This window comes from Trichosurus vulpecula, chromosome 4 (genome assembly GCF_011100635.1).
Source record: "Trichosurus vulpecula isolate mTriVul1 chromosome 4, mTriVul1.pri, whole genome shotgun sequence".
NCBI lineage: Eukaryota > Metazoa > Chordata > Mammalia > Diprotodontia > Phalangeridae > Trichosurus > Trichosurus vulpecula.
In genome coordinates this window covers 390,826,298-390,852,651 of record NC_050576.1, presented here as the reverse complement: position 1 = coordinate 390,852,651, position 26,354 = coordinate 390,826,298, and the positions used below count along the sequence as shown (strand labels likewise).

The 26,354-nt window shown below is 38.8% G+C and overlaps 1 protein-coding gene across 3 annotated transcripts in view; it reads right to left on the bottom strand.

Moving 5' to 3' along the window:
- Positions 1-26,354, bottom strand: part of MCF2L (MCF.2 cell line derived transforming sequence like) — a 382,905-nt gene that overhangs the window by 195,596 nt on the left and 160,955 nt on the right. The window contains exon 1 of one of the 3 annotated variants that reach the window (XM_036753315.1): positions 25,366-26,354. The exons of the other annotated variants lie outside the window; for them this stretch is intronic. Within the exon in view, the coding sequence (XP_036609210.1) occupies positions 25,366-25,519 (154 nt within the window). The 5' untranslated portion in view covers positions 25,520-26,354. The remainder of the gene's footprint in view (positions 1-25,365) is intronic. 3 annotated transcript variants of the gene reach the window in all.

The following is a 26,354-nucleotide window of genomic DNA, read 5'->3' as shown; positions in this document are numbered from 1 at the left end:
ATCACCTTGCCTCTTTGATAACAGATCCTTGCTTCTGCCTGATGTAACTTGCACTTCTACCCCTTCCTTGAGTGGAGACACCCTAGACATAGGTATTTCCTGATCTGCAACTCAGAAAGTCTCAACATGTACCCCCCCCCAGTTCATTAATAAACATTTATTAAGCACCTACTATGTGCCAGCAACTGTTATTAGCATTGAGGCCACAATGAAAGCAAAAGACAATCCGTGTTCTCACAGAACTCACAGTCTAAGGGGGGAAAACATGCAAATAACTGCGTACGAATAAGCTACATAGAGGATGAATTTGCAATAATCAATAGTGCAGGCACTAGAACGAAGGAGGACCAGGAAATATTTACTGTAGAAAGTAGGATTTTAACTGGGACTTGAAAAATGCTAGGGAAACCAGGAGGCAGAGATGAGGAGAGAAAGTATTCTAGGTATGGGGGATAGCCCGTGAAAATACCCAAAGTTGGGCAAAGAACAGCAAGGAGGCCAGTATTATTGAAACACAGAGTACGCAGGTAGAGTGTAAGATGTAAGAAGACTGAAAAGGCAATCATAAGGGGTAAGTTAAGAAGGGCTTTGAATGCCAGAAAGTTTTACATTTGATCCTGGAAGTGATAGAGAGCCACTGGAGTTTATCCAGTAGTGGGTGAAATGGCCAGATGTGCACTTTTGGACATTTGCAGCTGAGCGGAGGATTGACTGAGTGAGAAGACACTTGAGGCAGCAAGACCAATCTGAAGACTATTGCAATAATCGAGGCATAAGGTGATCGGGGTCTGCACCAGGGTGGTGGAAGTAGAAGAATATAGTAAAGGGGAATATGAAAGGGATGTTATGAAGGCAAAAATCAACAGGACTTGGCAATAGATTGGATATTGGGGAGACAAAAGAGCATGAGGAGTTGAGGGTGTAAGCCCGGGTGACTGGGAGGACCGTGGTACCTGCAGCCTTAATAGATAAGTTAGGAAGAAGGAAGAGTCCAACCTCTATGTTTTAAAATGTTTATAGTAGTTGTCTTTGTGGTGGCAAAGAACTAAAAATTGTGGGGATGCCCACCAACCGGGGAATGGCTGACCAAGTTGTAGTATATGATTGTGATGGAATCCTATTGTGCTATAAGAAATGATGAACTAGGTGGTCTTGGGGAAACAGGGATAGACTTGCCAGAAATAATGAAAAGTGAAATGAACAGAACCAAGAGAAGGTCACATACAGTAACATATTGTTTTAAGAACAGCTTTGAGTGAATAAGTCATTTTGACTATTATAAATACCCAAATTAACTAAAGCACATAGGAAGACACTGTCTGCATCTAGAGAAAGAACTGATAGGTGGAAGGATGTACAGAAAGATTTTACATATGTATACATACATATATGTATATACACATATTTGGGTCTAATGGTAACCATCTCTAGGGTGTGGAGGAGGGAAGAAAAAGGGAAAAAAGACATTTATATGGTTACTTCATTATATATTTAAAAGGAATAGCAAGTTGTACATGATAGATTTGCATTTGTGGGCAATGATCTTTTTAAAATTATACTACATTATGGAAATGCTTGTTTTATTTAATAAATTAAAAATTAAATAATTTTTTTAAAAAAGATAATGAGTTCAACTTTGGACATTCAGTTGAGTTTAAGTTGTCAATCCAATTTGAGATGTCTGGTCAACAGTTTGGGATGTAAGGGTTAGTGGTGAGCAGAGAAATCATGGCTGGATAAGTAGATTTGAGAATCATCAGCATAGAGATAATAACTGAATTCAAGAGAACTGATAAAATCATCAAGTGAAATAATATAGAGGGAATTCAAGAAGCCCCAGGCGAGAGCCTTGGTTAGCAGAACTAACCTGGATGAAGATACGAAAAAGGACTCTGAGGAGGTCAGAAGAAGATGCAGCTAAGGACACTGACTACAGACATAGGCAGGAGAGCCAGAACGGTGCCACAAAAACATAGAAGAGAGTGCCAAGGAGAAGAGGACTCTGTTAAAAGCTGCAGAGAAGATCCAAAAGGATGAAGGCCATCAGATTTTTGCAATTAAGAAATTGTTAGTAACTTTCAGTTGAGTTATGAGGTCAGAAGCTAGACTGTAAAGGGTTAAGGAGAGAGAGAGAGAGAGAAGAAAATAATCATAATTGTCCTTCTCAAAGAGTTTAACAAAAAAAGGAAGAGAGAGATATGGGATGATAGATGGATGGATCAAGTGAAGGTTTTTTGAGAATGGGCAAGATCTAGGTATTTGTTCCATCCACTGAACACCTTTCATCCCTTTGTTCAAATCATCACATATCTCAAAAAGCTCCCAGTCCTCTATCATTTGATTCAAGGCATAACTTAAAAGGAGAAAAAAGAAGGAACCCTAATCTATCACTGTTGTGTTACTCCTTTACTCAAAAATCATCATTGTCTTTAAAAACTCCTACTTTTTTGATGTCTTTTGTTTTTAAGTTATGTTCATTTCAGAATATATTCTACTTCCCTCCCCTACTCAGTGGACCATGCCTTGTAGCAAAGAAGTGGGGGTAGGGGAGTGGGGAGGGCAGAGCAGTTGAACAAAATTAACCATGCTACCAAAAATGAGCAGTATATGCAATGTTCCTGACCTCTGCAAAGAAGGAAGGGAGGTGAATTTGTTCCTCTCTTCTGTGGGAACATAGTGTTCAGTTTTGTTGTGATGTTCTTTCCATTTACATTGTTTCAGATGTGTACATTATTTTCCTGGTTCTGTTTACTTATTTTCTTTTTACATCAATTTAGTTAAGTCTTCCCAGGCTTCTCAAAATTCTTCATAACTCATTGTTTCTTGCAATGAAATAATATCCCATTATATTCATCTACCACACTTTGCTTGGTCATTTCATAGGATCATTTATAGATTTAGAACTGAATGAGATTTTTTGTTGTTCTTCGGTCACTTTTCAGATGTGTTTCAACTCTTTGTGACCCCATTTGGAGTTTTCTAGGCCAAGACACTGGAGTGGTTTGCCCTTTCCTTCTTCAGCCCATTATTACAGATGAAGAACTAAGGCAAACAGGGTTAAGTGACTTGCCCAGGGTCACACAGCTAGTGCCTAAGGCTGAATTCGAACTCAAGTATTACTGACTTCAGGTCTGAGAACTCTAACTACTATACCACCTGGCTGCCCTGAAAGAGACTTTAAGTCACACTTGCTTAGTTTAACATACGCAAAAACTGAAGTCCAGAGGGTATAAATAACTTGCCAAGAGACAGGCAACAAATTAGTATCTAAGACAACAAGATTTTGATCCAGGTCTTCATGACTCCAAATCTAGCTCTCTTTCTCTACTGACTCATACTGACTTTCTCAATCTAATTTCCCCATCAATGGCATCTACTTTGTTTCCAGTTTTTTCGCTACCAAAAAAGTGCTACTGTTCTTCATCATCGTCTTTTTAAATTCCCACTCCTAACTCCAAAATGGAAGACCTTCATAATTTAAGGCCATCTTATCTACTCAGCCTTGTCTCCTACATTTACCATTTATATATTCTAGTGCCCATTCTGATTGGACTGATGTTTGATCTACTTTCTCATCCTGTTCTCTTCATCTCCATGTCTTTTGCTCACATTGGCTCCTCTACCCGAATGCATTCCCCTGATTCATGTTTATCAGAAGTTACTTCCTTCAAGGACAAACTCAGATTCCACTTCCTCTGTGAAGCCAATTGGCACCCCCTTCTCATCACCAGGTCAAATTTCTCTGTTTAGTTTCTCTTGCACTTTGTCTAGATTTCTTCTTATCTCACTCTTGCTTATCCCAATGACTTGTGTACTTGTCTGTCTTCTCATTGGACTGTAAGGTCTGTGAGAGTAGAGCTAGTGTTGTCTCTATCTTTGTATTCCTAGTACATGGCACAATGCAAGACATAAAGAAGAGACCTTAATGTTGTATTTATTTTTGTATTGCTAGTAACTGGCACAATGCCAACATTTATAGCCCATCATGGGGAAGAGACATTAGTCCAATAGCTTCATCTTACAGATGAAGAAAAGGAAATGCGTGCAGGTTAAATGACTTGCCTAAGGTCCCGTAGACAGTAAATACAACTTGAAACTAGCTTCTTATTCCAAAGCCACCATCATTTTTTCCAGCTTCTCATAGTTTCTCATAGAAATACAATAGTGAAGATGGCTCCTCCGCTCATAAGCATGTAATTCTGACTCTACTAATTGAGGACATAAGGCACCCTCTTTGGGAGGTGCTAAATAAGATTTCATAGTTAAGGGACTAGGGAAAAGAAAAATTTCCTTGAGAGAGAAGAGTAAATAGCCAGTGGATTCAAAATCAGAATAGTTTGACAAGAAAAGAATTGTTTACTGCTCTATTGAGAGCAGGGGTAGATTTTGGAAGAATAGATGGTATTCCAACTAATGAGCTATATAAAATATACCAAGAAAAGGGGCTTAATATTAGATGGAATAGGGAAGTAAGAACTGCCCCTACAGATCCGCCCGAATCCTTGTATCCAAGTTTGTCACACCTTCAGGGAGAGTAGGATATTGGCCAATGCCAAGCTCAGAAATACACAGAAAGGATTACAGACCCCATAGCAATTTGACCATATATGGGTAAAATGGAAGCCAGATGGTGGTCCAAAGGCTGTGTAAATTATAGCACATGGGAAGGATAATACTGTAACTGCTGTTTATTTGGGAGAAGATGATCACCAAATTATTGCTATTATAGGTTTATTGCTGAGTTAGATTTTTTAAGAATTCTGAGGAAATGAATTTAATGGAGATGAATTTAATATTTTAATTAAATTTAGTAGAAACAAATTTATATTTAACATATTATTTTATTAATATATAAAATTTAATATTTTCCCCTAAAATAAATAATTTTAAAGGGAAAAAATAAGGCCCTGCATCTTCTGAACTAGCACTTAATACTCTGTCCCTGGGGACCACGAGGCAGAATACAAATTGCCAATGATTACAAGAAACGTTTCAGATTAGTTATCATGAAATCTAAGAACTTCCTGAACCTCTGTTCCTTCATTCTGTCTCTTTGGGGAGAGCTACCTTTGAGTAATAAAAGTGAAAAAAATTAAAAGAGAAAGGAACTAAGATAAAATGTAATCCCATTAATACATCTAAGATACAATTTCAAGGAAAGTATAATGGCCATATCATATTCTCATTTTCTTGCCATAAAGCTTGTGGAGAAGTAGTCTAATTGGTATCTAAACCTGGAATACCTAGATAGCAAAGGGGCTTCTATGTTATTGACAGAAGTACTAAATTTAAAAATCCACTCCATACAAAATATTAAGGCAAATTTTATGATAGTGTGGGTCTGACTTGTAAAAAGAAGCTTTCAGCACAAGTCACTCTTTCCTAATAAATGTACACATGCTCCTCCTTGTAAAAAGAATAAAAGCCCAGGAGAGCTTTGCTCTGGTTTTTATTGGATTGTATGTCTTCTGTCCCAGAGCCAGGATCCTCTAGCAACCATCACCATGGAAATGTATAGGTAGGTATGGAGATGAATCACAAGGGCAGAGAATTTTAAAGAAGGATTTTAAAACAGTCACTTTTATTTCCCCAGTGGGACAGGACATAGCACAGAAAAGGAAATTTTAATTGTTCTTTTCTTCAGGTCAGTTTTGTGAAGCGATTTAAGACTTGTATTACAAGAGGCAACATGGTTTAATGGATTTAGAGGGTTCAAGGATAGCCTCTGACACATACTGGCTGTGGGAAGCCTGGAGAAGTCACTATCTTTCATTGTCCCCAAGCAACTCTCCTAGACAAGAGATTTACTAATTTTCATTGGTAGAGGAAGCTCCTTACCAGGATTTCTCTACTCATATGAAATAACAGATTCCATTCAAACAGACAGAAATATACAGATGTATGTATGTGTATACGCACACACATACACACACACAACATATATGTTTATACACACATATATGACACACACATATATACATATCAACTCTCTTCACTGTCATCAACATATAATACAAACAACAAAATTACAGTACTAACAAATTAAGATGAAACATGAAAAGTTGCTATCCAAAATCTATAATGATGGTATAAACAACCATTTTGCTACTAACTGGGCTCTACTTTGTCACTGTGGTCTCCTGACCTCTCCTAAACCCTGCATAACAGATTGTCACATAAACAACATATATCTGAGATAGTTTTATTGAGCATGATAACTACTTTATTCGAGACCATAAGGATAATATAGTTATAAGCTATTCACAAGTTGGGAAATCAAAGGAGCATACTGTAGCTAGACAGACAGCCTAGTATTGATTTCAGTGACTTAGTATTAGAGAAAAGTTATCCAAGCATTGAGCCCAATCAATTCTTAGCCAAGATCCATTTACCTGCATACTTGCTCATAATTTCCACTTTCTCCTAGCTGATTTTATTACCTTAGTTTACCCAAGCCTATTTTTCTTTCTAACTCAAGCTCGGCTCTTAAAACTCTTTCTCTTACTCTTCTGGGGACCAGATTCTTCTTTATAGTTATTGCTATCAAAAATCCAGAGCCCGTAAGTCTCTGTTCTGCACATGGAAAAACCCCACATCTTTATTCGCAATCATTTAGTTGCTAAAGTTTGTTCCCATACCAAGCAGTGCAAGAAAGTATGTACAATCATTTAAGCGTGTGGAATGGAACAATTCTCCACACTAATTTTCATGTACAGATGACAGTCCTTAAAAACAATTATTTGTCTGGCTCAAATGATCATCTTTGCCGCCAATGCTAGAGAAGACAAATCTAAATATCTTAAGTGTGACCATAAAGTAATAAACCATTTTATTCATAAATAAAAAGCTTTATTCCTGTCAGTGAAATCATTCACCTGGAAGACTATACCCTTATTCTAATCCCCAGGTTTTCCAACCCTTTTTGTAACTCTCCTTCTGGAATTGTCTTCAGAGACTATCCATAGCTCATCAGCTCCTTTTTAGCCAGGATCAGAATTATCTGCCTATGTAATATTATCAACCACGGTTGTTTCAGAATAACCCTTGATTATTTCCAAAAACCTAACCCATTCTCCACAGGTGCCACCATTGAGGATGTTCTAAAGAATTCGACAAAGGTTCAAAATAATTCCAAAAGAGGTACTCTAAAAATTTTCTGAGCAATGAGAACAGGATTGGAATAAATACTCAACCTCATAAAGTGACTACTTTGAAAGTGATCTATTCATTGCCTCTTCAAATACAAAAGCTCTGGTATGTTTGTCAAAAATAATCACATTACATTTACATCTCTTTTTTTATTTGGAGACCATCTGTAATTTCATTGACATAGGGAACTCCCAGTGAGGAAACTCTCTCTACAAATTCAGGTCAGCATCTCTCTCTAGCAGTGAAGAGAATTATTGAGTTCAATGGGAAGTTAAGTGACTGGTCCAAGGTCATACAATCAGTACCAATCTGAACTTCCTGACACTAAAGCTGCTTTTCCACTCACTATGCCACAACACATACAAGTAGAAAGTTATATAGTGCATACATAATTAAATACTGAATACACACATACACACACATCAATGTAACTTCTAGCCCCAAATGCCCTTTTAAAACAATGTAGGAACTGTAACTGAAAACCAAAGGAAAACCACAACTTATTAGTGCTCTCCATGAACAGAAGTTGTAAATAAATTGGACTGTGATCTCAGCTTTCCTAAGCTGAGAAGTGTGAGGTCAGCACATGGCTACCAAAAAACTAAAAACTCACCTGTTCTGGGAAATCCTATACTTGGAAAATACTCCTCAGACTCAGTATTGAATCACCATCCTTGTGTGAGTGTATAGTACATTACCTGCAGGTAATCCTATCCTTCACATAGCTTGCCTACTGGATATATGAAATATCCAAAGCCATTTTTGTACACAAAAACACCAATTTCCAATTAATTCTAGTTAACATTATGTTTTAAGTCTTTACATGTTACATTAATTTCTGCCTTGTCCTATCTTAAGGAAAAAAAGAGGGATTTTTGAAATGCTCATTTCTGGAGAAAATTTGAAGCACATTAAAATCAAGCAGGTCTCCCCCCAATCAAATCTTTTCTTTTCCTATAGTCACAATTTAACTACAGAACATTTGCTTAATGTTTGCGTGGTTCTCAGAAAAAAACATTTTTTCCAAAGGCCAAGTCCAGATGGTGTAGAAACAGATAATATAGTATTAACTATTAGGAACATTATGGGAAATATAAAATCAATTTTTGATAGATTCACTTTTTGTTTAGTTTTGTTTTTTGGAGGCAATTGGTGGTTAAGTGACTTGCCCAGGGTCACACAGCTAGTGTCTGTGGTCTGATTTCAATTCAGGTCTTCCCAACTCCAAGGCAAGGACTCTATTTACTGCGCCACTTAGCTGCCCCTATAAATTCACTCATAACCTAAACCCAAATGAACTGGGTTTATTCTTGTCATTCAATCAGAACATTGTTTTTCTTAATAGGAGGCAGAGAAATCTGTTACCCATCTTCCAAATAAATAGGTCAAATTGACAGATTCCCTCCTCCATTCAGGGAGCTGGCAGTAACCCAAGAACCCATCTTACTGTCCAAGGATATGATCTTCTGCCACCTGCTCTGGGCAGGAGCCAGTAGCCCTTCTAACCCACCCTTCCCTTTCTCTTAATTTTATCTTTCCCTTTGGCTTATCCTTCCCTGGTTTGCTTTCTTTTGTCTCTATTAGGTAACTTGGTGAGTTTTTCAGAATTGACCTTGTTTATATTCAAATGCTTGCCAGAAGGCTTGATATCCAGGAGAGAGATAAATTGTTTTCCAAGGAGAGTTGTTTTAGCACAGAACAATTCACACTTTTGTGGTGGTTTCGGTGTGATGGACTCTTAAAAACTCACCGAGTCTTAGGACATGTTAACTGAATTCCCCTCTCTCAGTCTCTGAACTTAATACACTCCAACCAGCATTTATGAAGAACCTACTATGTGCAAGACTATTCTAGACAATAGGTTTGCCAGCCCCAAATACAGCTCAGGTCACCACAAGGGAAAAAAGACCGGTTCTTTTTGGCATCTGGTATTGTTTCATTTCTTCCTCTGAGTAAAATAGAAATGACTCAGTCTAGTTTATTCCTTTGACAATTCTGTTAGACTACAAGCCATGTACTAAGCAGCACTTTAGCACAACAAAGAGAAACGAAAGGATTCATAGGAAAAAAATTCAACTGCTTAAGTACATTTTCAACAAAACCATAAATCAATTGTCTTCATTATTCAGCTCAGTGCCTCCTTTCTCATCTGAGCCTAGTGACCTATCATTTTACATCTCTGGAGGCAACACTGTTCAGGTTGAGGGTTGGTGCTGGTTTTAGTTAACATAATACCGTTTGTGTTTTGACCTTGAAAGAACATTTCTCCCCTCCAGTGATTCAGAGAAAGCAGGCTCTAAAATGAATGTCTTTTCCATCCGAAAAGGAAGGACTTGGGAACTATATGCAAAAACGGATATTTGAAATGTTACTTCCATTAAGTTCTTACATTTAAGCTCTAAGAGTCCTTAAAAGCAAAAGAGTGGACATACTGACCTTGTCCTGTGTCTTCTCCTTAGAGAAACTAAGCCTCTTAGAGGAAGTGGTGAGCCATGACTTTAAATAAACCCTCAATTTCTCTGTATATATGACGCCTAGAATCCAAGAATCTAAGAGGTCACCTAATATAGGCTCTGGGGCATCTGGGTGGTACAGTGGATACAGCACTAGGCATGGAATCAGGAAGACTCATCTTCCTGAGTTCAAATCTGACCTCAGACACTTACTAGCTGTGTGACTCTGGGCAAATCACTTAACTCTGCTTCAGTTTTCTCATATGTAAAATGAGCTGGAGGAGGAAGTGACAAACCAGTTCTGTACCTTTGCCAACAAAATCCCAACTGGGGTCACAAAGAGTCAGAAAAGACTAAAACAACTGAATGACAAAAGTCTAGTCCCTACCATTTTTCATTGGGAAAAAGATGCAAGAAAACAAAAAAACACCCTTCTACAGTTCCCAAGAGTACTAGATTTAGAGCCTGGAGAGTGAAAGGGCCTCAGTTTAAATCTTGCCTCTGCTGCTGAGTGACCTTGGGCAAATCACTTCTCTGAAACTCAGTTTCCCCATTTGTAAAAAAAGAGATTTGGCTGGATGGCCTGAATGTCCCTTCCAGCTCTAAATTTATGATTGTATGAAATCCAATGGGTGGTCATCTAGCCAGAAAAGTTCCCAATGTAACATGGTGATGGTGGTAAAATGCAAATGAGCAATCACACTTAATTCTCCATGGAGACAGCTTATTCGGGGCGGGGGTGGGGTGGGGGTGTGTGTGGATCAAACATGGTACAAACAGTACACAGGAAACTGGTTCTGAACACCAGAGAGCTTTGAACGTTTACATTTAATTCTTAGCCCTTGATGGTGCTTCTCTTTTGGGCTCTTTGCATATACAAGATAACATTTAGCCCTTGCTAATGAGAAAAGCAGCTAACCTGGCAGATAATGAAGAGGGACAGTGTCACTTTCTACAACTAGAAGTTGCCTTTCCCATACAGCAAACAATGTCTATATGTGTATATCAGCTGTTATTCATTATTTTTGCTCATAAAGCAATTAACTCAGAGAGCCATTTCCAGTAAATAAACAGCTGTTTATTGAGTCTCCACCTACACAGGCAGGGCACTGCCATAGATATTAAATACACTTTCTCCTACAATATAAAGACAGTCCTTTTTTCCCCTCCCCTTCTATCGTCATTTTCTGGGATTTTCTTCTTGATTCAGGTTCTGTGTCCTGGGCAATCTTTCTGCTACCAAGCTCAAACTTGATCTTTTTCTGGACTGACAGACTCATAGGAAAAGGACTGGGGACTCTGACTGAACTGGAAAAGACATGAACATTGATGGTGGAATTCGGGATTAAAGAGTTTAGCATAAAGGCTTCTCCCAGAATAAAAGAAGGCACTGGGCTACTCTGCATTTCACTGGGCATACTGAGAAAAGTTAGAGTAGTTATAATCATGTTTCACTTACTTTATTGTTTTCAAAATACTCTCCCATGTGCTATGTCAATTCAGCCAGCCAATAAACGTTCAAGGGGCAGCTAGGTGGTGCAGTGAATACAGCACCGGCCCTGAAATCAGGAGGACCTGAGTTCAGATCCAACCTTGGACACTTGACACTAGCTGTGTGACCTTGGGCAAGTCACTTAACTCCAATTGCCTTGCCTTCCCCCCTCCAAAAAAACAAACAAATAAATGTTCATCAAGTGCCTACTATGTGCCAGGCAGTGTGCTGAACCCTGGGGATATAAAGAGGTAAAAGACAATCCCTGCCCTCAAGGAGCTCACAGTCTAAAGAGGGAGACAACAAGCAAATATATATATACATATACATACACACAAATAAGCTGTATACAGGATAAACAGGAAATAATTAAAAGAAGGAAGACACTCAGAATTGAGGGTTGGGAAAAGTTCCCCATAGAAGATGGGATTTTATTGCTGTTCAGTCCTATCCAATTCTCCATGACCAGGTTTGGGGTTTTCTGGCAGATACTGAAGTGGTTTGCCATTTTTTTTTCTCCAGTTCACTTTACAAATGAGGAAACTGAGGTAAACAAAGTTAAATGACTTACCCAGGGTCATATAACTAAAAAGTATCTGAGGCTGGATTTGAACTCAAAGATGAGTTTTCCTCACTCCAAGCCCAGCACTCTTATCCAAAGATGGGATTTTAGTTGCTACTTAGAGGAAACCAGGGAGGCTAGCAGGCAGAGATGAGGAGGGAGAACATTCCAGGAATCAGGGACCATCAGAGAAAATATCAAGAATGTCCTTATAATTACCTTGTAAGATAAAGAGGGCAAACGTTCTAATTTTCCCAATCTCTGTTTTACAGATGAGCAAACTGAAGCTCAGAAAGTAGCCTTGTGTGGCGCCCCCACCCCTTCCTGCCCCACATTGTCAGAACTGAGTATAGAGCCCCGGTCTTTTAATTCCCATATTTGTGAGGTCCCTGCATTTTCTTTTCTGAACAACTCCATGGATGAAAAAGAATGTTTATTGAGAATAAAAACTTTATTTTAAAAATAAATTATTTTGTTGCTCTATTACCCTAAAAGGGACAGTTACCCAACTTTTCTCACCCACTTAGAAGAGTTAAAGGTATTTTAAAAATATATTCGCAACAAACCCACAAATAATACCCACCCACCAAATTTCAATTAAAAACAGAACAACAACAAAAAACCTTTGTAAGCAAGCCCAAGATTTATGATTTTGGTAAAAACAAAAATGCCGTAAATTTTGTTCAGTTATCTGATCAATTGCCTTCTGTTCCTTCTTTCCTTACCTTGGACCACCAGGAAAACAGGACTGTGAATACCACTCACCTCTTAAGGACTGTGGACTACAAGACAGGGCTATCTCAATTCCAGGCTTACAGACTCAGAGCAGCATTTATTTTTGTTTCCCTATTCTTCTCTGACCCAATCTTAATTCTTTACCAGGCAACTATTTTTAACTTGGGGAAGAAAAAGATAATGGGCTTTGACCATTTTTCCATTAGCAGCTCTCTGTCTGACTCTTTTGTCCCAGGAAACTAACAGAACAATTTTTAGGGGAATTGGGGGGGAGGGGTCTTTTGTCATAAAACAAAAAGGAAAAAATAACCTCCAAATGACAGAAAACATACTGTTTATTACATACTTTTTCCATGTTAGGCAGAGTTACGATCAGAATGAGAGAAGCTACTACTGCCTCAGTCTATCACTGCGGTCTATCACTTTTTAAACCATCCCACCCTCAGAGAAACCTCCCACCATTAGCAACTTGAAATCATATCATAAACATCACAGAAACAACACATACCCATAATAAACTTTGTGAGACAGGGAATGAGGTTGGACCTTACCCTCTTCTACTCATTCACAGACCACCTCCAAGTTTTTCTATCACCAGCTGTAAGTATTGTAGGTTCTTTGCAGTCTTACTGCTACTCTTTGAAGACTGACTGAAGAAAAATTGAAAAAAAAAATCAGAGACTGGGCCTAGGATCCATCAAAACCCCATTACAGGGGAGTCAATCCCAAATCCATTTACACACATCCTTGGGATGACCATTTTCTTGATATTTTGTCGCCAAGAATCCGCCAAAGCAGAAATTAATATAGAGGAATAGAGTTTTCAGGTGGTTACTTGAAGTGAATGTGTTTCGTGTTTTAATTTCCTTTCGGGGAGAAAGGGCATGAAGGAATGGTAGCCTTGAACATACCATTTTCCACATGGTATTCAGAACATATGCCATCTTCAGTTTATTTGGCATCCTTTCCCTCAAAAAATGAGACTTCTTCTTCTATGAGCTCATTAACTTAAACAACTCTGAGAGGAGAGAGTAGGGTGGTATTTATACAAACCAAGAAACCAAATCAGAGTGAGAGACGAGGTGGATTGCCCAAGGATTCATCCAGTGACAGAACTGGAGCCAATACTTGATTCACTTTAATTCCCATCCCATGCCCTGCCCATATTTCATGCCCCTATTCAATAGTCTTCAATGTTTCAATGTGGTTGCTGGCATCCAAATAGCTGGTCAACCTGTTTGGAGAGTTCACATCTACCTACTTCAGCCGTCCTTGCTCCTTTAACCAGTATCTCTGCTCAAGTCAAGCTAATGGGCTTCTGGCCTTTCATCTAATTCTTCCACTCTGGATTCCACTCAGTCTCCCATACTGACCCACATACTCTGCCACTCTATGACCTCTCACACGTTGAGTCATTCAAGGCACTGATTTGCCCTAATTCACCCACATAGTCAACATTTAGGTTGTTTTGTTTTATTCATTCATTAAATAATCCAAATGTTATGCCACACTCAAAGGGTTCATGCCACCACCCATATACCAAATCCTTCCTTGTCAGGATGAAGAGTGTCAACAGAAGCCTAGAATCTTTATCAAGTCCACCCAGACTCCAAACAAAAAACCAGAAGATTTACTGTTGACTCCTTAAGTACAAGTGGAAGGGATATCAAACCTGGAGTCTGAAGCAAGTCTGTACTTACAACAGCTGCAATCTTTAGAAAATGACTTGAAGAGGCTGATTTCTAGTATGATTCTATGAAACAGATACAGTTTCCTGCAGACTACTCTCCCATATGATTACATAGGAGCTAGAAAGAAAGAAGGTTTTGAGACCTTTAGAATGCCCTTTGACAGAAGGATGTAATGTAATGAGTGGTACCTCCATGGAGGGAAGAACTAATGGCTGAAATTCTACATTAAAGCTAGGTAATAGTTTATTTCCCCCTTGTAAACACTAGACCACTGAAAGTAATGGTAAAACGTGCGATCAATACCAAGCCCACTGAATGTAATGGTAAAAGATGTGACCAATGCCAAGCTTTCTCCAGTTCTGAATAAAAACTGACTACTCTTAAAAAAGTGTAACACAGTGCTTAACTCCTCATGGCTGCATCACCAATCTTACATAGGAATGAATATTCAATCCATGCCTCCTTACAGACTCGCAGACTGCTGTAGCTGGAAAGAACCTTAGGATCACAGACTAAAGATCATTAATAGCCAAAAGCCAACAACCCCTTCACATTTGAAATTAGAATAATAAACAAAAGCGACCTTCATTTATCAGTAAGAAAACTAGCAAGAAGTGTCTTATGTTCAGGCCAGATACAAATGAACATTTTTCATCAGCCTGCAGTATGCTTATAATCATTTATTAAAATAACATTGACTTATTTTTCCCCACTTAAGTTCTCTTGATTTCCTTGATGTCAAAGAAAACACCAATTAAGCATCAAATTTCCCATTTTTATTTATGCTTTCAAAATTCAATGTCTAGAGATTCGCTCACTCTGATTATGAAAGATACCAAACGGACTGCACCAAAGATGCAGTCTATCAAAGGTCTGGTTCTATTCATAGAAGGATCCTCATGATTTCCTCAGTGATATTCTTAGCTCTGAAATAGTTGGAAGGAAATCCCTCCTCAAAAGGGGTCATTATTCAGTTCCTCTCTGCTGACATCCAGGTAGACCGTGCTTTCAACAACTAATGTTTTGCCAAAACGTCGTAAATAGATGATGTTTTCATAAATTTAATTGTATTTTAAATGCACAAACTAGATATTCTTTTTCAAGCAGGAATGTCCAAATTTTCAGTAGTGCAATACATAGTCAGAAAGCCACGTAGGCACATATTTACATAAATTTAATTATATAGTGAATCCATTAAGCCTCCGTTGCAATCACTAATTTCACAGATCTACAAATGCAAGGGATTTCAGAGGCAATCTAGTCCAACCCTTTCACTTTGTAGGTGAGGAAATCGAGGCCCAAAGAAACTCAAGGTTCCAAAGGCAATCAGCTTCAGAGACAGAATTTGAACTCCGGTCTTCTCATTCCAGAGCCAGCGTTCTTTCCACTATATCTCCTGTTGTGGGAGCACTTATTTACATAGCGGTTATGGCAGACCAGTGGGTAGACACAGGGGGTTCACAGGTGCTGCTGGCAAATTAAAAATGCATTTTTTTCTGAAAATCTTAAGCAAGTCATGCTCTAGGGTCAGATAGGACTCATCAAATTCTGAGCTCCTTAAGCAACTACTTTTTGCCTTCCTTTGTGTCGCCAACCTTTAGCACAGAGTCTGACACATAGCAGGCACTTATAAATGCTAGTAGATGGATTAACTAACATGCTATCTGTGGGTCATCTGGGATTTCGGTCCTAGAGGGAAACCTTTCATAAAGCAAAGCATCATTTTTTTCTAGAAGGAGTAACCATCACACTATAACTTAACATTTTTAAAATAAATCTGTACAGTAATAGATCATTTTTCTTTAAAGTAAATTAGACCTCTAAGTGATTTATAGGAAGCTTGGTGCTTCCTGAAATAGGTGGCTATTTTCTGATGCCTGACACCACTAGTGAAGTCCATAGATTACTACAGAAAGGGGGATTATGTACTTTCAGGTACTGATGAAATGAGCTAAAGGAAACTTGGAAATTTAGGATAACTAGTTCCAAATTTTGGACTAGTCAAAACTCCCGAGGGCAATTGACTCGAGATTTCCAGAAGAATCTTCGACCAAGGAAAGCAATATCTCAAAATATTGATTATCCTTTCTACACACACATCAAGCCACTCATTTAGAAAGTGGCACACCACACCTACATCTGGAACCTGGGCGATGCAAGAACACACTCCAATACGGGAAGACCCACACAGGTTTGACAACTCTCATATAAACAACCGTACAAAAAGACTTACCTTCAGCTCCAGAAAGCAAGCATGAACACCATTCAGAATAAAAGTAGTAGCTTTTCATCTCTGCAACTGAAATTCTTATAGGATTTCTTTCTTCCATGATTCAAGATCACAAGAGGAAAAATTTACCCCAGAATCACCCTGGCCTATCATGGATTACCTATTAGCTCTTTCATGGCTGAACTTTGCTCCCTAAATTTGCATATGGGGCCAGCTGACTTTTTTCACTCTCTTTTCCTCCAATACTGAAAACCATAAGCTAAAAAGTAATTAATCTTTCTTTCAAAGACTAATAGCCTCTGCACTCCACCCTGAATATTTACATATGATATTCCAAATATAGTTAACATCTAGCCCATTGTGAAAAGCTTGGCCCGAACCTTAATTCAGGCTAATATTGTCTCAATCTAGGGTATTATTGGTGTGTTGGTTTGGCACATCCCATGAATTACATTAGGTGTGACTCCCAGGCCCCACCTCTTTTAAAAACCCAATGGATAGAGAAGGGAAACTTTCACTTTTCACATCGCCTTCAACAAATAACCATTTTTATTTCAGAGTGAAGTCAAATAAACAGAAGACAGGCAATGGTGCCTAGTGGGCCCCTTGGTTGGGTTATTTGTTTGCCTTTTACTTTCGGGGGTTAAAACAGAGAATAAAAGCCAGTTAGAATAAGAGCCTAACAGACAATGCCTAGGAAGGAGGGTGAGTGGATTTGTTTGGTGGTACTTTGAATACACCAGAGCTGACAAGATCCCAAAGTACACCATCACTGAGACACGCAAGTAAGTTTTACTTCTAGCCTTTAACTTCCAACTCTGAGTTCTTCTACCTGATTTGCTGCTGTATGAACAAAATCATCCCCTCAGTGTTCCCGCAGCTGCCTGATCTGGACTCCACGGGAGAATCAAGCATACCAGTAGAACTGAATGGTCAAAACAGAAGACTTAGAAGGATTTTGCTTCATCTCTTGGGCTCAAGGACAAGGAAATGGAGGACAGGTTAGAAATCTAAAACATGTATAAATAACTGAACAGAAGCTCTGAAAATTTGCTGACCAAACTTCACCACATACTATCTCCCAAATGAGGCTATCCATTTTGGCTACAGGGCAGCTAAGAGGGGAAGTGGATAGAGTGCCTTGCCTGGAGTCAGGAAGAACCAAGTTCAAATTTGTCCTCAGATAGCTGTGTGACTCTCTGCAAATCACTTAACCCTGTTTGCCTCAGTTTCCTCACCTATAAAATGAGCTGGAGAAGGAAATAGTAAACCACGCCAGAACCTTTGACAAGAAAACCCAAAATGGGCTCATAGAAAGTCAGACATGACAAATGTCTGAAAAACAACAATTCTGACTACTGGGAGAAATGGGAAGTTTGAAGCCAGGACCAGGACCATTAACCTATATGCCCAGAAAGAAACGATCACATTATCTCCCTAAAACACTGAAGAGAGACCTCATGTTTCACATCAACTGGATGAGTACTGTGCAAGAAACATGTCAATGGGGTAGCAAGGTGGTGCAGTGGGTAGAGCACTGGACTTGGAGGCAGGAGGACCTGAGTTCAAATCTAGCCTCAGACACTTGATAGCTGTGTGACCCTGAGCAAGTCACTTAACTCTGATTGTGGAAGGAAGGAAGGAATCATGTCAATATACACAGCCAGTCTCAAAATCAGGAATAACCTTGGAAAACGAAATGCAAAAGCCAAGCATGGTGGTGCATTATGGGGCATATCTGTAATCCTCAACACTGGTGATGCTGAATCTAGTAGATCATTTGAGTTAGGGAGCTCTGAGCTATAGCGCACTCATTTGATTCATCTTCTATACCAGAGGTATCAAACGCACACCAATACAGCCAGCAACACTTCTGCCTGAGCTGGATGAAAATGTGATTGGAAAATATTTATCAATATAAATAAAAATACACTAGATTGTAGATAACGTTGATGTGGTTTTCAACATGTATACAGTTTAGCGGCCCCATTTCTATTTGAATTTGACACCACTGGTCTACACTAAGTCTAGCACCTGAGAGTGAGAGACCACCAGATTACCTGAGCAACAAACCAGCCCAACTCACAAAAAGACCATGTCAAAATTCCTATGCTGATTAGTAAGTGGCAGTGGCCACTACACTTCTAGGTTGAATGAAATAGGGATACCCAATCTAAAAAAAAAAAGTGCAAAAAGGACTTATCTAAATGGAGAGCTGGTAATGCTTTTAATAGATATTTCAGAAGTCTCCAAAGATAAAAACTATATTCATATTTTCTTGCCACTTTGGTGATGTATTCATTTTATCAATGTAGGTAACTCATTTCCCCAATGCAGAGTGTAAACAGATGTTCATCCTGAATGATCAACAGATTAACAAACATTTACTAAGTTCTAACTGCTTACTATGTACCAGACATTATGTTTTAAGTATAGGGGATACAAATTACAAACAGCCTCTTCCCTTAGGAATCTCTATGCTAATGGAAAATAGGCAATACAAGATACATAAAGGATAGATGAAAGGTAAAGGCGAAAGCTCTACCAGCTGGGGCAACAGGGACACCCTGTAGAAGGTGGCATTTGAGTTTAATCTTGAAGGAAGCCATGAATTCTAATAGGCTGAAAGGAAGAGAGAACATTCCAGGTCTGGAGGCCAGGCAAGCAAAGCCATGGGAAGGAGTGATGTAGTGCTATGTATAAAAGAATCTCAAGTGGACCAATATGGGTGGATTACAGACTGCACAGAGGAAAATTATGTTTGAGGAGACAAAATATAGCAATGGGATAGATTACGAAGAGCTTTAAATGCTAAACAGAAGCTTATATTTGATCTTCTAAGTAATAGGGAATCACTGGGATCTATTGCATAGGAAGGTGACATTGTTATCACACTGGATCATCTTCACAGATGTATAGAGGATGGTTTTGAGTGGGGACAGATTTGAGGCATGGACTCCAATAAAAATGCTATTTTAACAGCCTCAGAAATACAAGGGCCTAAAATGTGGTTGTAGCTGCTGGAGTAAAGGACATATGCAAAAAATGTTGTGGAGGTAGGGACGAAAATATTTGGCAATTGGCTAGATGTACTGGGTGAGTGAGATTAAGGAAACCAAGATGACATACATGGGCAAACGAGAAGATGTGGCTAACCCCAACCATAATAGGGAAGATTTCAAAAATACATAAATGAAAACTATTTTAAAAATAGTAATAGGGAAGAGGGGGAAGTTGAGGGTGGGGCAGGGCAAAGATATTAAGTTCTGCTTTGGACACATCAAGTTTGAGGTCCAGCTTGAAATGTCCAGATGGAGATATCCAATAGGCAACTGGTGATGCGAGACTGTGAGACTAGGGCTAGATATACAGATCAGTGCAGATAATTGACTCTATAGGAGTTAAAAGGTAATGTGGTGATGTCATGGATCGAATGCTGCCCATGGAGGCAGGAAGACCTGGGTTTGAATCTCCTCTTAGACACTGACCATGTGACACTGGGCAAGTCACTTAACCTCTCTCAGCCTCAAATTTCTCACCTATAAAATGGAGATATTAATAACACCTACTTCACACGGTTGTTGTGAGAAATAAAAAAGATAATACACAAAAAATATCTTGAAAATAATTATTGAACATTTATATTTACAACATCAGCATTCAAGTCTCTCCGTAAATTCCACATAGAAAAGCGAGGACCATCTCCAGACATCCTCATCTATATCTTGCCGCTGGATTCAGATGGCTCCAGAGGAGAGAGTGAGGCTGGTAGCTTTGCACAGTCCTGCCTCACTTAAGTCTAATTCACTTGCAAGTCAAGACATCACCTTCCTTATGTCATCGGTCCTCTTTGAGAACAAAGGACAAACAACAACAACATAGAACAGCCACTCGCTGTACTGGAAGGTTTCTTCTTTTATTTTTTCAATATCTTGGGACTATCAATGTACAATATGGGTACGTGCCTGTCAACTCTCATGCTACATAACTATAAATGTTCCCCTTCCAGTCTTTAATATACGTCCTGGATTTGTTTTGTCACATTTCTCCCATGTAAATAATTGTTGGTAATATCCCTCAGTCCACTGCAGCTTTTCCCATTGTCCTTGGGATTCCTTGTCACTTTGAGTCTTCAGAGGTAATAGCATTCCATGACTTTTAGTCACAGATCAATCCAGGAGAGCAATGATGTTAGAGAGAGGGGCTTCGTGGTGGGCTTGGGAGGGGGCAATTAGAGATCACTGAAAGCTGCACGAAGTTTCTCCAAGGTCCTCCAGATGGAGCACTTCCTCCTGTTCAATTATGGGCCTGGTTCTTCTGTGTTTACCTGTATCACCTATCCAAGATAGCTACAGCTGTGTGTGTGTGTGTACACAGACTAACCCATACATACATAACTCATACACACATATAAATGTGTGCGTGCATATACACACATCTTATATGTATAGGCATAGATACACACATATGTACATGTATACACATGATCCGTGCATGTACATACATAATAACTCAACTAGCTCTTTTGCTAAAAATCACAGTCTGAAAAATGTGTCTTGGTGGGTTTTTTTTTAAACTACTTGTCCAATTCAATTAAGGTATCCAGGCTGTATAGTGGGGGGTGGGGGGGGTGGGACTATATGTGTAAGTATGTATGTATATATGGAGAGAGAAAGAGAGAGAGACAGAGAGAAACAGAGAGAGATTGATCCTACACATGATTGCTTCACTATGGTCACCAGTGATAACAGCTTGTTATTAAAATGTCACCAGATCTCTTTCATGTCTACTTTCTTCTCAATTTCATCTACATACGGTCCTCCTCCTCCCCTATAAGCTTGCAAGTTAACTCACACTCTAAGCCATTGTTGTCCTTGGCTGTCATGTACTTCCATTTGAAAATCTGATTGAATTAAACAGGAATTTACTAAGTGGCCTGCAGACTATGGGAGGCCCTGGGGGTTGGGGGAGGGGGAAGGTACAAGGACGAAAATGAAGCAGTCCGTATAATCTAGGAACTTCAATTCCTCTGGCAGGATTAAATGTCTCTGATGGCTGAGGTGGTTTCTGGAATCTTTTGACTTCCTCATTTTGGAGACTTCTCTAAGTAGTCTTGGTTAAACTTCTCTAAGAAATGGAAACAAAATTCAGGTTTTCACTTTTGTTTTTAATGCTGCTATAATCTCATATACCGTCTTTTTATCTTTCTCCCATCTCTGAGGCTTATTACTTGTGTGACCTTAAGCAAGTCACTTAACCTGCTTGGACCTCAGTTTTCTCATTTGCAAAATTGGGACAGTCTGAGGTCCCCTCCAGATCTATATCTCTGATCTTAGCTTCTAATTTGGTTTTTATTTTGATACTCACTTTAGGTCAGAGATTCTTAAACTAGAGTCCACGGATAGATTTGGGGTGGTGGATTGGTCTGTGAACTTTGATAGACAAAATTTACATCTTTATTTTCATTAATCTCTGGTGAAAATTTGACATTTTTTTTTAATTCTGAACATAGGCAACAAACTTATTCTGAGAAGGTGTCCATAGGCTTTACAAGACAACCAAAGGTGTTGATATAAATGAGGTTAAGAACTCCTGCTAGAAGCTACCAATCTAATTGCACACAAGCAACTGATTTTGAAACAAATACAACAACAATATTTTGTCTTAAGACAGTCATATTTTCATGATGCTATTGAGAACGGCCCACATTCCACAACTTCTGCTTTTCTTTTCAAAGGAAGTATTCATGATTTTACCCATCTGACATTTCTGAGCAGTTGCACACATTTCATTTCTTAATGCCAAATCATGTTCCGATAAAGTTTGCAATGCTCTCCCCCAGTGTCCGCTTTTGTAATGAAGTCACTCAATATCAACAAAGATGGTGGTTTCATTTAGAGGACTTTGCTAGGTTTTTCATGAGATCCTCCTCCTATGTTAGCCTCTCAAATAGACATTGGTGCAAAACCATGCTCACCATTTTGGTGTCCTCAAGGTGAGATGATTGCTAAAAAAAAAAGAAAATACATTTTCATAGCAGCCAAGTCTTAATTTCTTGCTGCTCTCACTTGCCCCTGCTGATTATGTTCTTCGGGTTTTTTGTTGTTGTTTATTTGTTTGTTTTGATTTGGTTTTGGAGGCAACTGGAGTTAAGTGACTTGCCCAGGGTCACACAGTAAGTGTCTGAGGCTGGATTTGAACTCAGGTCCTCCTAACTCCAGGACCAGGGCTCTATCCACTGAGCCACCCAGTTGCCCCTGAACATGTTCTTAAAACTCATTTCCTCTAGCAAAACATTCAGTGATCATTCTAGTGGCCACCTCTAGGGCATTTTGTTGCAATCCTCCCACAGATCCATGAAGAAAGTGACCTTGATTCTATTTGTCTTGGTTCCAAAAAAGGGAAGAATGAGGAAAATCATATGTAGAGAGACTAGAGTTCCTAAAAAAAGACTTTGCTGAGCAGTCTGAAGGTATTTAGGGACTGTAGATACTTCCTGGATAAGTGAAATAGATAGCAAATGAGAAGCTAAACTAGTAATTCACATCTAGGGAGACATCTTTGCACAGCAGCGAAAAACTCATCTGACAATGATGATCACAGAGACAGATCATAAAGAAGCAGACACCATGCTGGTTTCCAAGGGGTAATAATACTAGAAGAAAATGAGATAATAAATGCAAAAGCTGCCTGAAAAGCAAGTACTACCATATATCATAAGCTATAATTAATAAAATACCATTTTTATTTATCCATCCCTAGGTTCACAATGAGCCTAAAACTGTCACAGTTTCAGGGACCCCAATCAACCACTTGGATTTATTTTCTAGTCACCTTAAAATTTACTCCTGGGGTTGAGTATATCGATAACCACAGATACCACCTAAGTAGCCCTGTCACTTCATGCCTCTACACATTTAATTTTCAATTAATTATTAAAAGCAACCAACCTGAAATCCTGACCCTTGGGTCCAAGATCTAAATTCTTGTCATAAATTTCAATAATTCTTTTATTTTATATCTATAGTTGGGAATGAATGGGACCAACACATTTGTGTACATTAGGCAAATGTATTAGAATATTTTTCCAAGTGCCTCTAAGTTCTACTCCTCCTTCATATTCCAAGTGTTGGGAAGATTATAATTGGATGGAAAAGGAAGAAGTGCCTAAATATATCCTAAAATATTTAGGCTAGGCTGATCTAAAGTAGCATCTTGATAAAAGCTGGTGTCAAATACATCTCTATCCCCAACATCATACTGTTCAAATACTCCAAGGGGAATTCCTCATCAAGTCACCTATAAGCAATTCCAGCATACCAAAATCACATCTCACTTATCACTTGCCAATATGTTATTTACCTCCTTTCAAGGAACAGATTTTAACCAGATGGTTTAAGTTGCAGAATAAGTACCATAAAGAAAAGCTTTTTTTTTTTTTTTTGCTCCTGAAGGGCATTACTCACAAGGAAGATGGGCCCAAACTCATGACATTTAGCTAAAGCAGCAAAGATAAAAACAAATCTAGCCCCAAAAGCCAAGTTAAGTGCATGGTATCAATTGATCTGGTTTTAGGGGGGGTACATTACCTTTTACAGACATGAGCCTTTCCTTGAACTTTGTAGCTGTGATTTAATCTTTATCCATGGCTGGAGGAGTAATAGATGCTGTTCCTAATGAAGGAGGATGCTCTGGGAATGAGGATTCCCTCACAACTCTGCTGGCAAGATTTGATTCAACTTTTGAGGATGAAAATGCAGGACTCTCCTTTAGGGAGAGCTAGCTGATTTGTACTGCCTCTAAAGACTACGGCGGGCATAGCAATTTGGAGTTCTCCTTTTGTGACCTTTGGCAAAATCATTTAACTTTTCAATGGATCTAATTTGCTCAACTATAAAATAACATTCACTCCTGTAAGGAATAACAAATAAAAATAGTACATAGAGCAATAATTAAGGATCAGGCAAAATATTATCCTTTCTGAATTTAACAATTCCATTAAATTCATCAAATTACTTTAAAAAATTCTTCAAAGAAACTCAAATTCTATGAACAGATTGTCAAATTTTTAGAGGACCACCTCTTCTAAGTTTTCTGATTGTAAACTGATTTATACAATGAAGACTGAAAAGAAAAATTACACATATTTACATAAATATACATATATATATTTAGTTCTACTTTGCTTCCTACATTCCTCCCATGAATAAAATATAAATAATTTTAAAGTGACATTAACATTGACCCATATTACACTGTTCCATAATATATGTACATGGCATGTTACTAGCACCTCACAGAGGAGAAACAGACTCTATGGACCAGAGTCAGACTGAGATACTGTGGGCATTTGACTTGAAGATTGGCACACTGACATTCATAGGAGAGCAGTTATTTGTACAACAATGTAAATGACATATCTTTAATCAAATCAAAATGAAGAAAAGGTTATTCCCTTCTCTCTCTCTCTCTCTCCCTCTCTCCCCCCTCTGTCCCTCTCTCTCTCCCTCTCTCTCTCTTTCTCTCTCTCTCTCTCTCTCTCTCTCTCTCTCTCTCTCTCTCTCCATATATATATATATATATATATATATATATATACACACACACATATATATGTATATATATACATATATATATATGTAAACACACCTCTTGATCAGAGGAACTTAGCTTAATTTGGGGAGAGTCACATTCCAATCATAGCAACAAACAGGAATTTATAGTTGCAAGTATCAGAGAAACCATGGCAGCACTATTTCATCAGTACCATCAAAAGAAACATGGGCAACCTGAGGTCAGGTTTGGGATAATCCAGAAATCTTAGAGTGATAGGAAGTCTTACAGAAACAAATGGAATAAAAGGGCCATTATTTCTCTTTCCTTTTTTCAATTTAACACATGGCAGACATCTATGACTAACCAGTTCTTGAAATATCTCCCATGTGAGGAGGTCCGCTCTTTCTTACCCATTCCAAAAATCCATTATCTGACCCTGAGAGCGTGAATAGCAACCACACACACATGCACACACACACACACAAGTGTCAGCTCACCAGAACATGCATGCCTTGAATTGTTCCTCCAGTTTCTCTTTTGAAAAGGACGCAGGATTGCTGATGAAAAGCCATGCAGGGCCTGACTGACTCTCCTTAAGATTCGGTATGGATGACCCTCTTGGCCTTCTCTTGATGATCCGTGCTGAGACATGAGAGCCTTTTTGTTTTGGTCTTTTCCACAGAATCACTCGATGGGAAAGATTCTTCGAGGATTGGGCTCATGAAATATCCAAATAAAAGTTTCCAGCGCTGGTGGCAACAGAGGTTCCTCCCTTCTCAGCAATCCCAGTTATTATGGTATTTAAATGCAAAAAAGAAAGGGGAAAAAAGTCCAGGGGGTGATCGGGTAAATGTAGGTAGCTGTGATAGTTACCTGTTTGTTTTCCCTCAGAACGTGGTTCTCATATCTTTCTTTGCCAAACATGAGAGATAGACAAATACTGTGATTGTCTCCAGTTGGCCAAATCATGCAAAAATACCTTCATAGTTATAATAACAGTCCTTTCTATGGCAATCATATTTCACACCTGATAGCGACCTATTGATTCTTTCATCCGAACACACTCGCTGCTTTCCATCACCCAGAAGTCAAAACTTCTTTCCCACTGAACCGGATGAGATTTGGACTAACCCTACTAATAAAGTTCAAATATATCTACTGGTTTCCTAATGCCATTCAGAGTCATAATTACCTAAGCAATTTTAGACAGCAGTGCAGGAGAGAAGAATCCACATCAGAAGAGAATCCATTGGCAAAGCTGGAACTGATGATCCCTATATCAGTTAGCTTTCAGTGGTGTCTCTTGATTCACATCCATCTCCCAGTTCTTCTTGGATGCTACTGTCCCAGAGTAAGAGCTTGAGTTTCTTGTTCTCAAGTTCACACATCAGTATTCACCCAGGCAGAAATCTAAAGCTGATATTCGTTCTCTCTGCTTCTCATTCCTGTGACTACACCATCCGGTGTTCCCCTAGGGCTACCACTG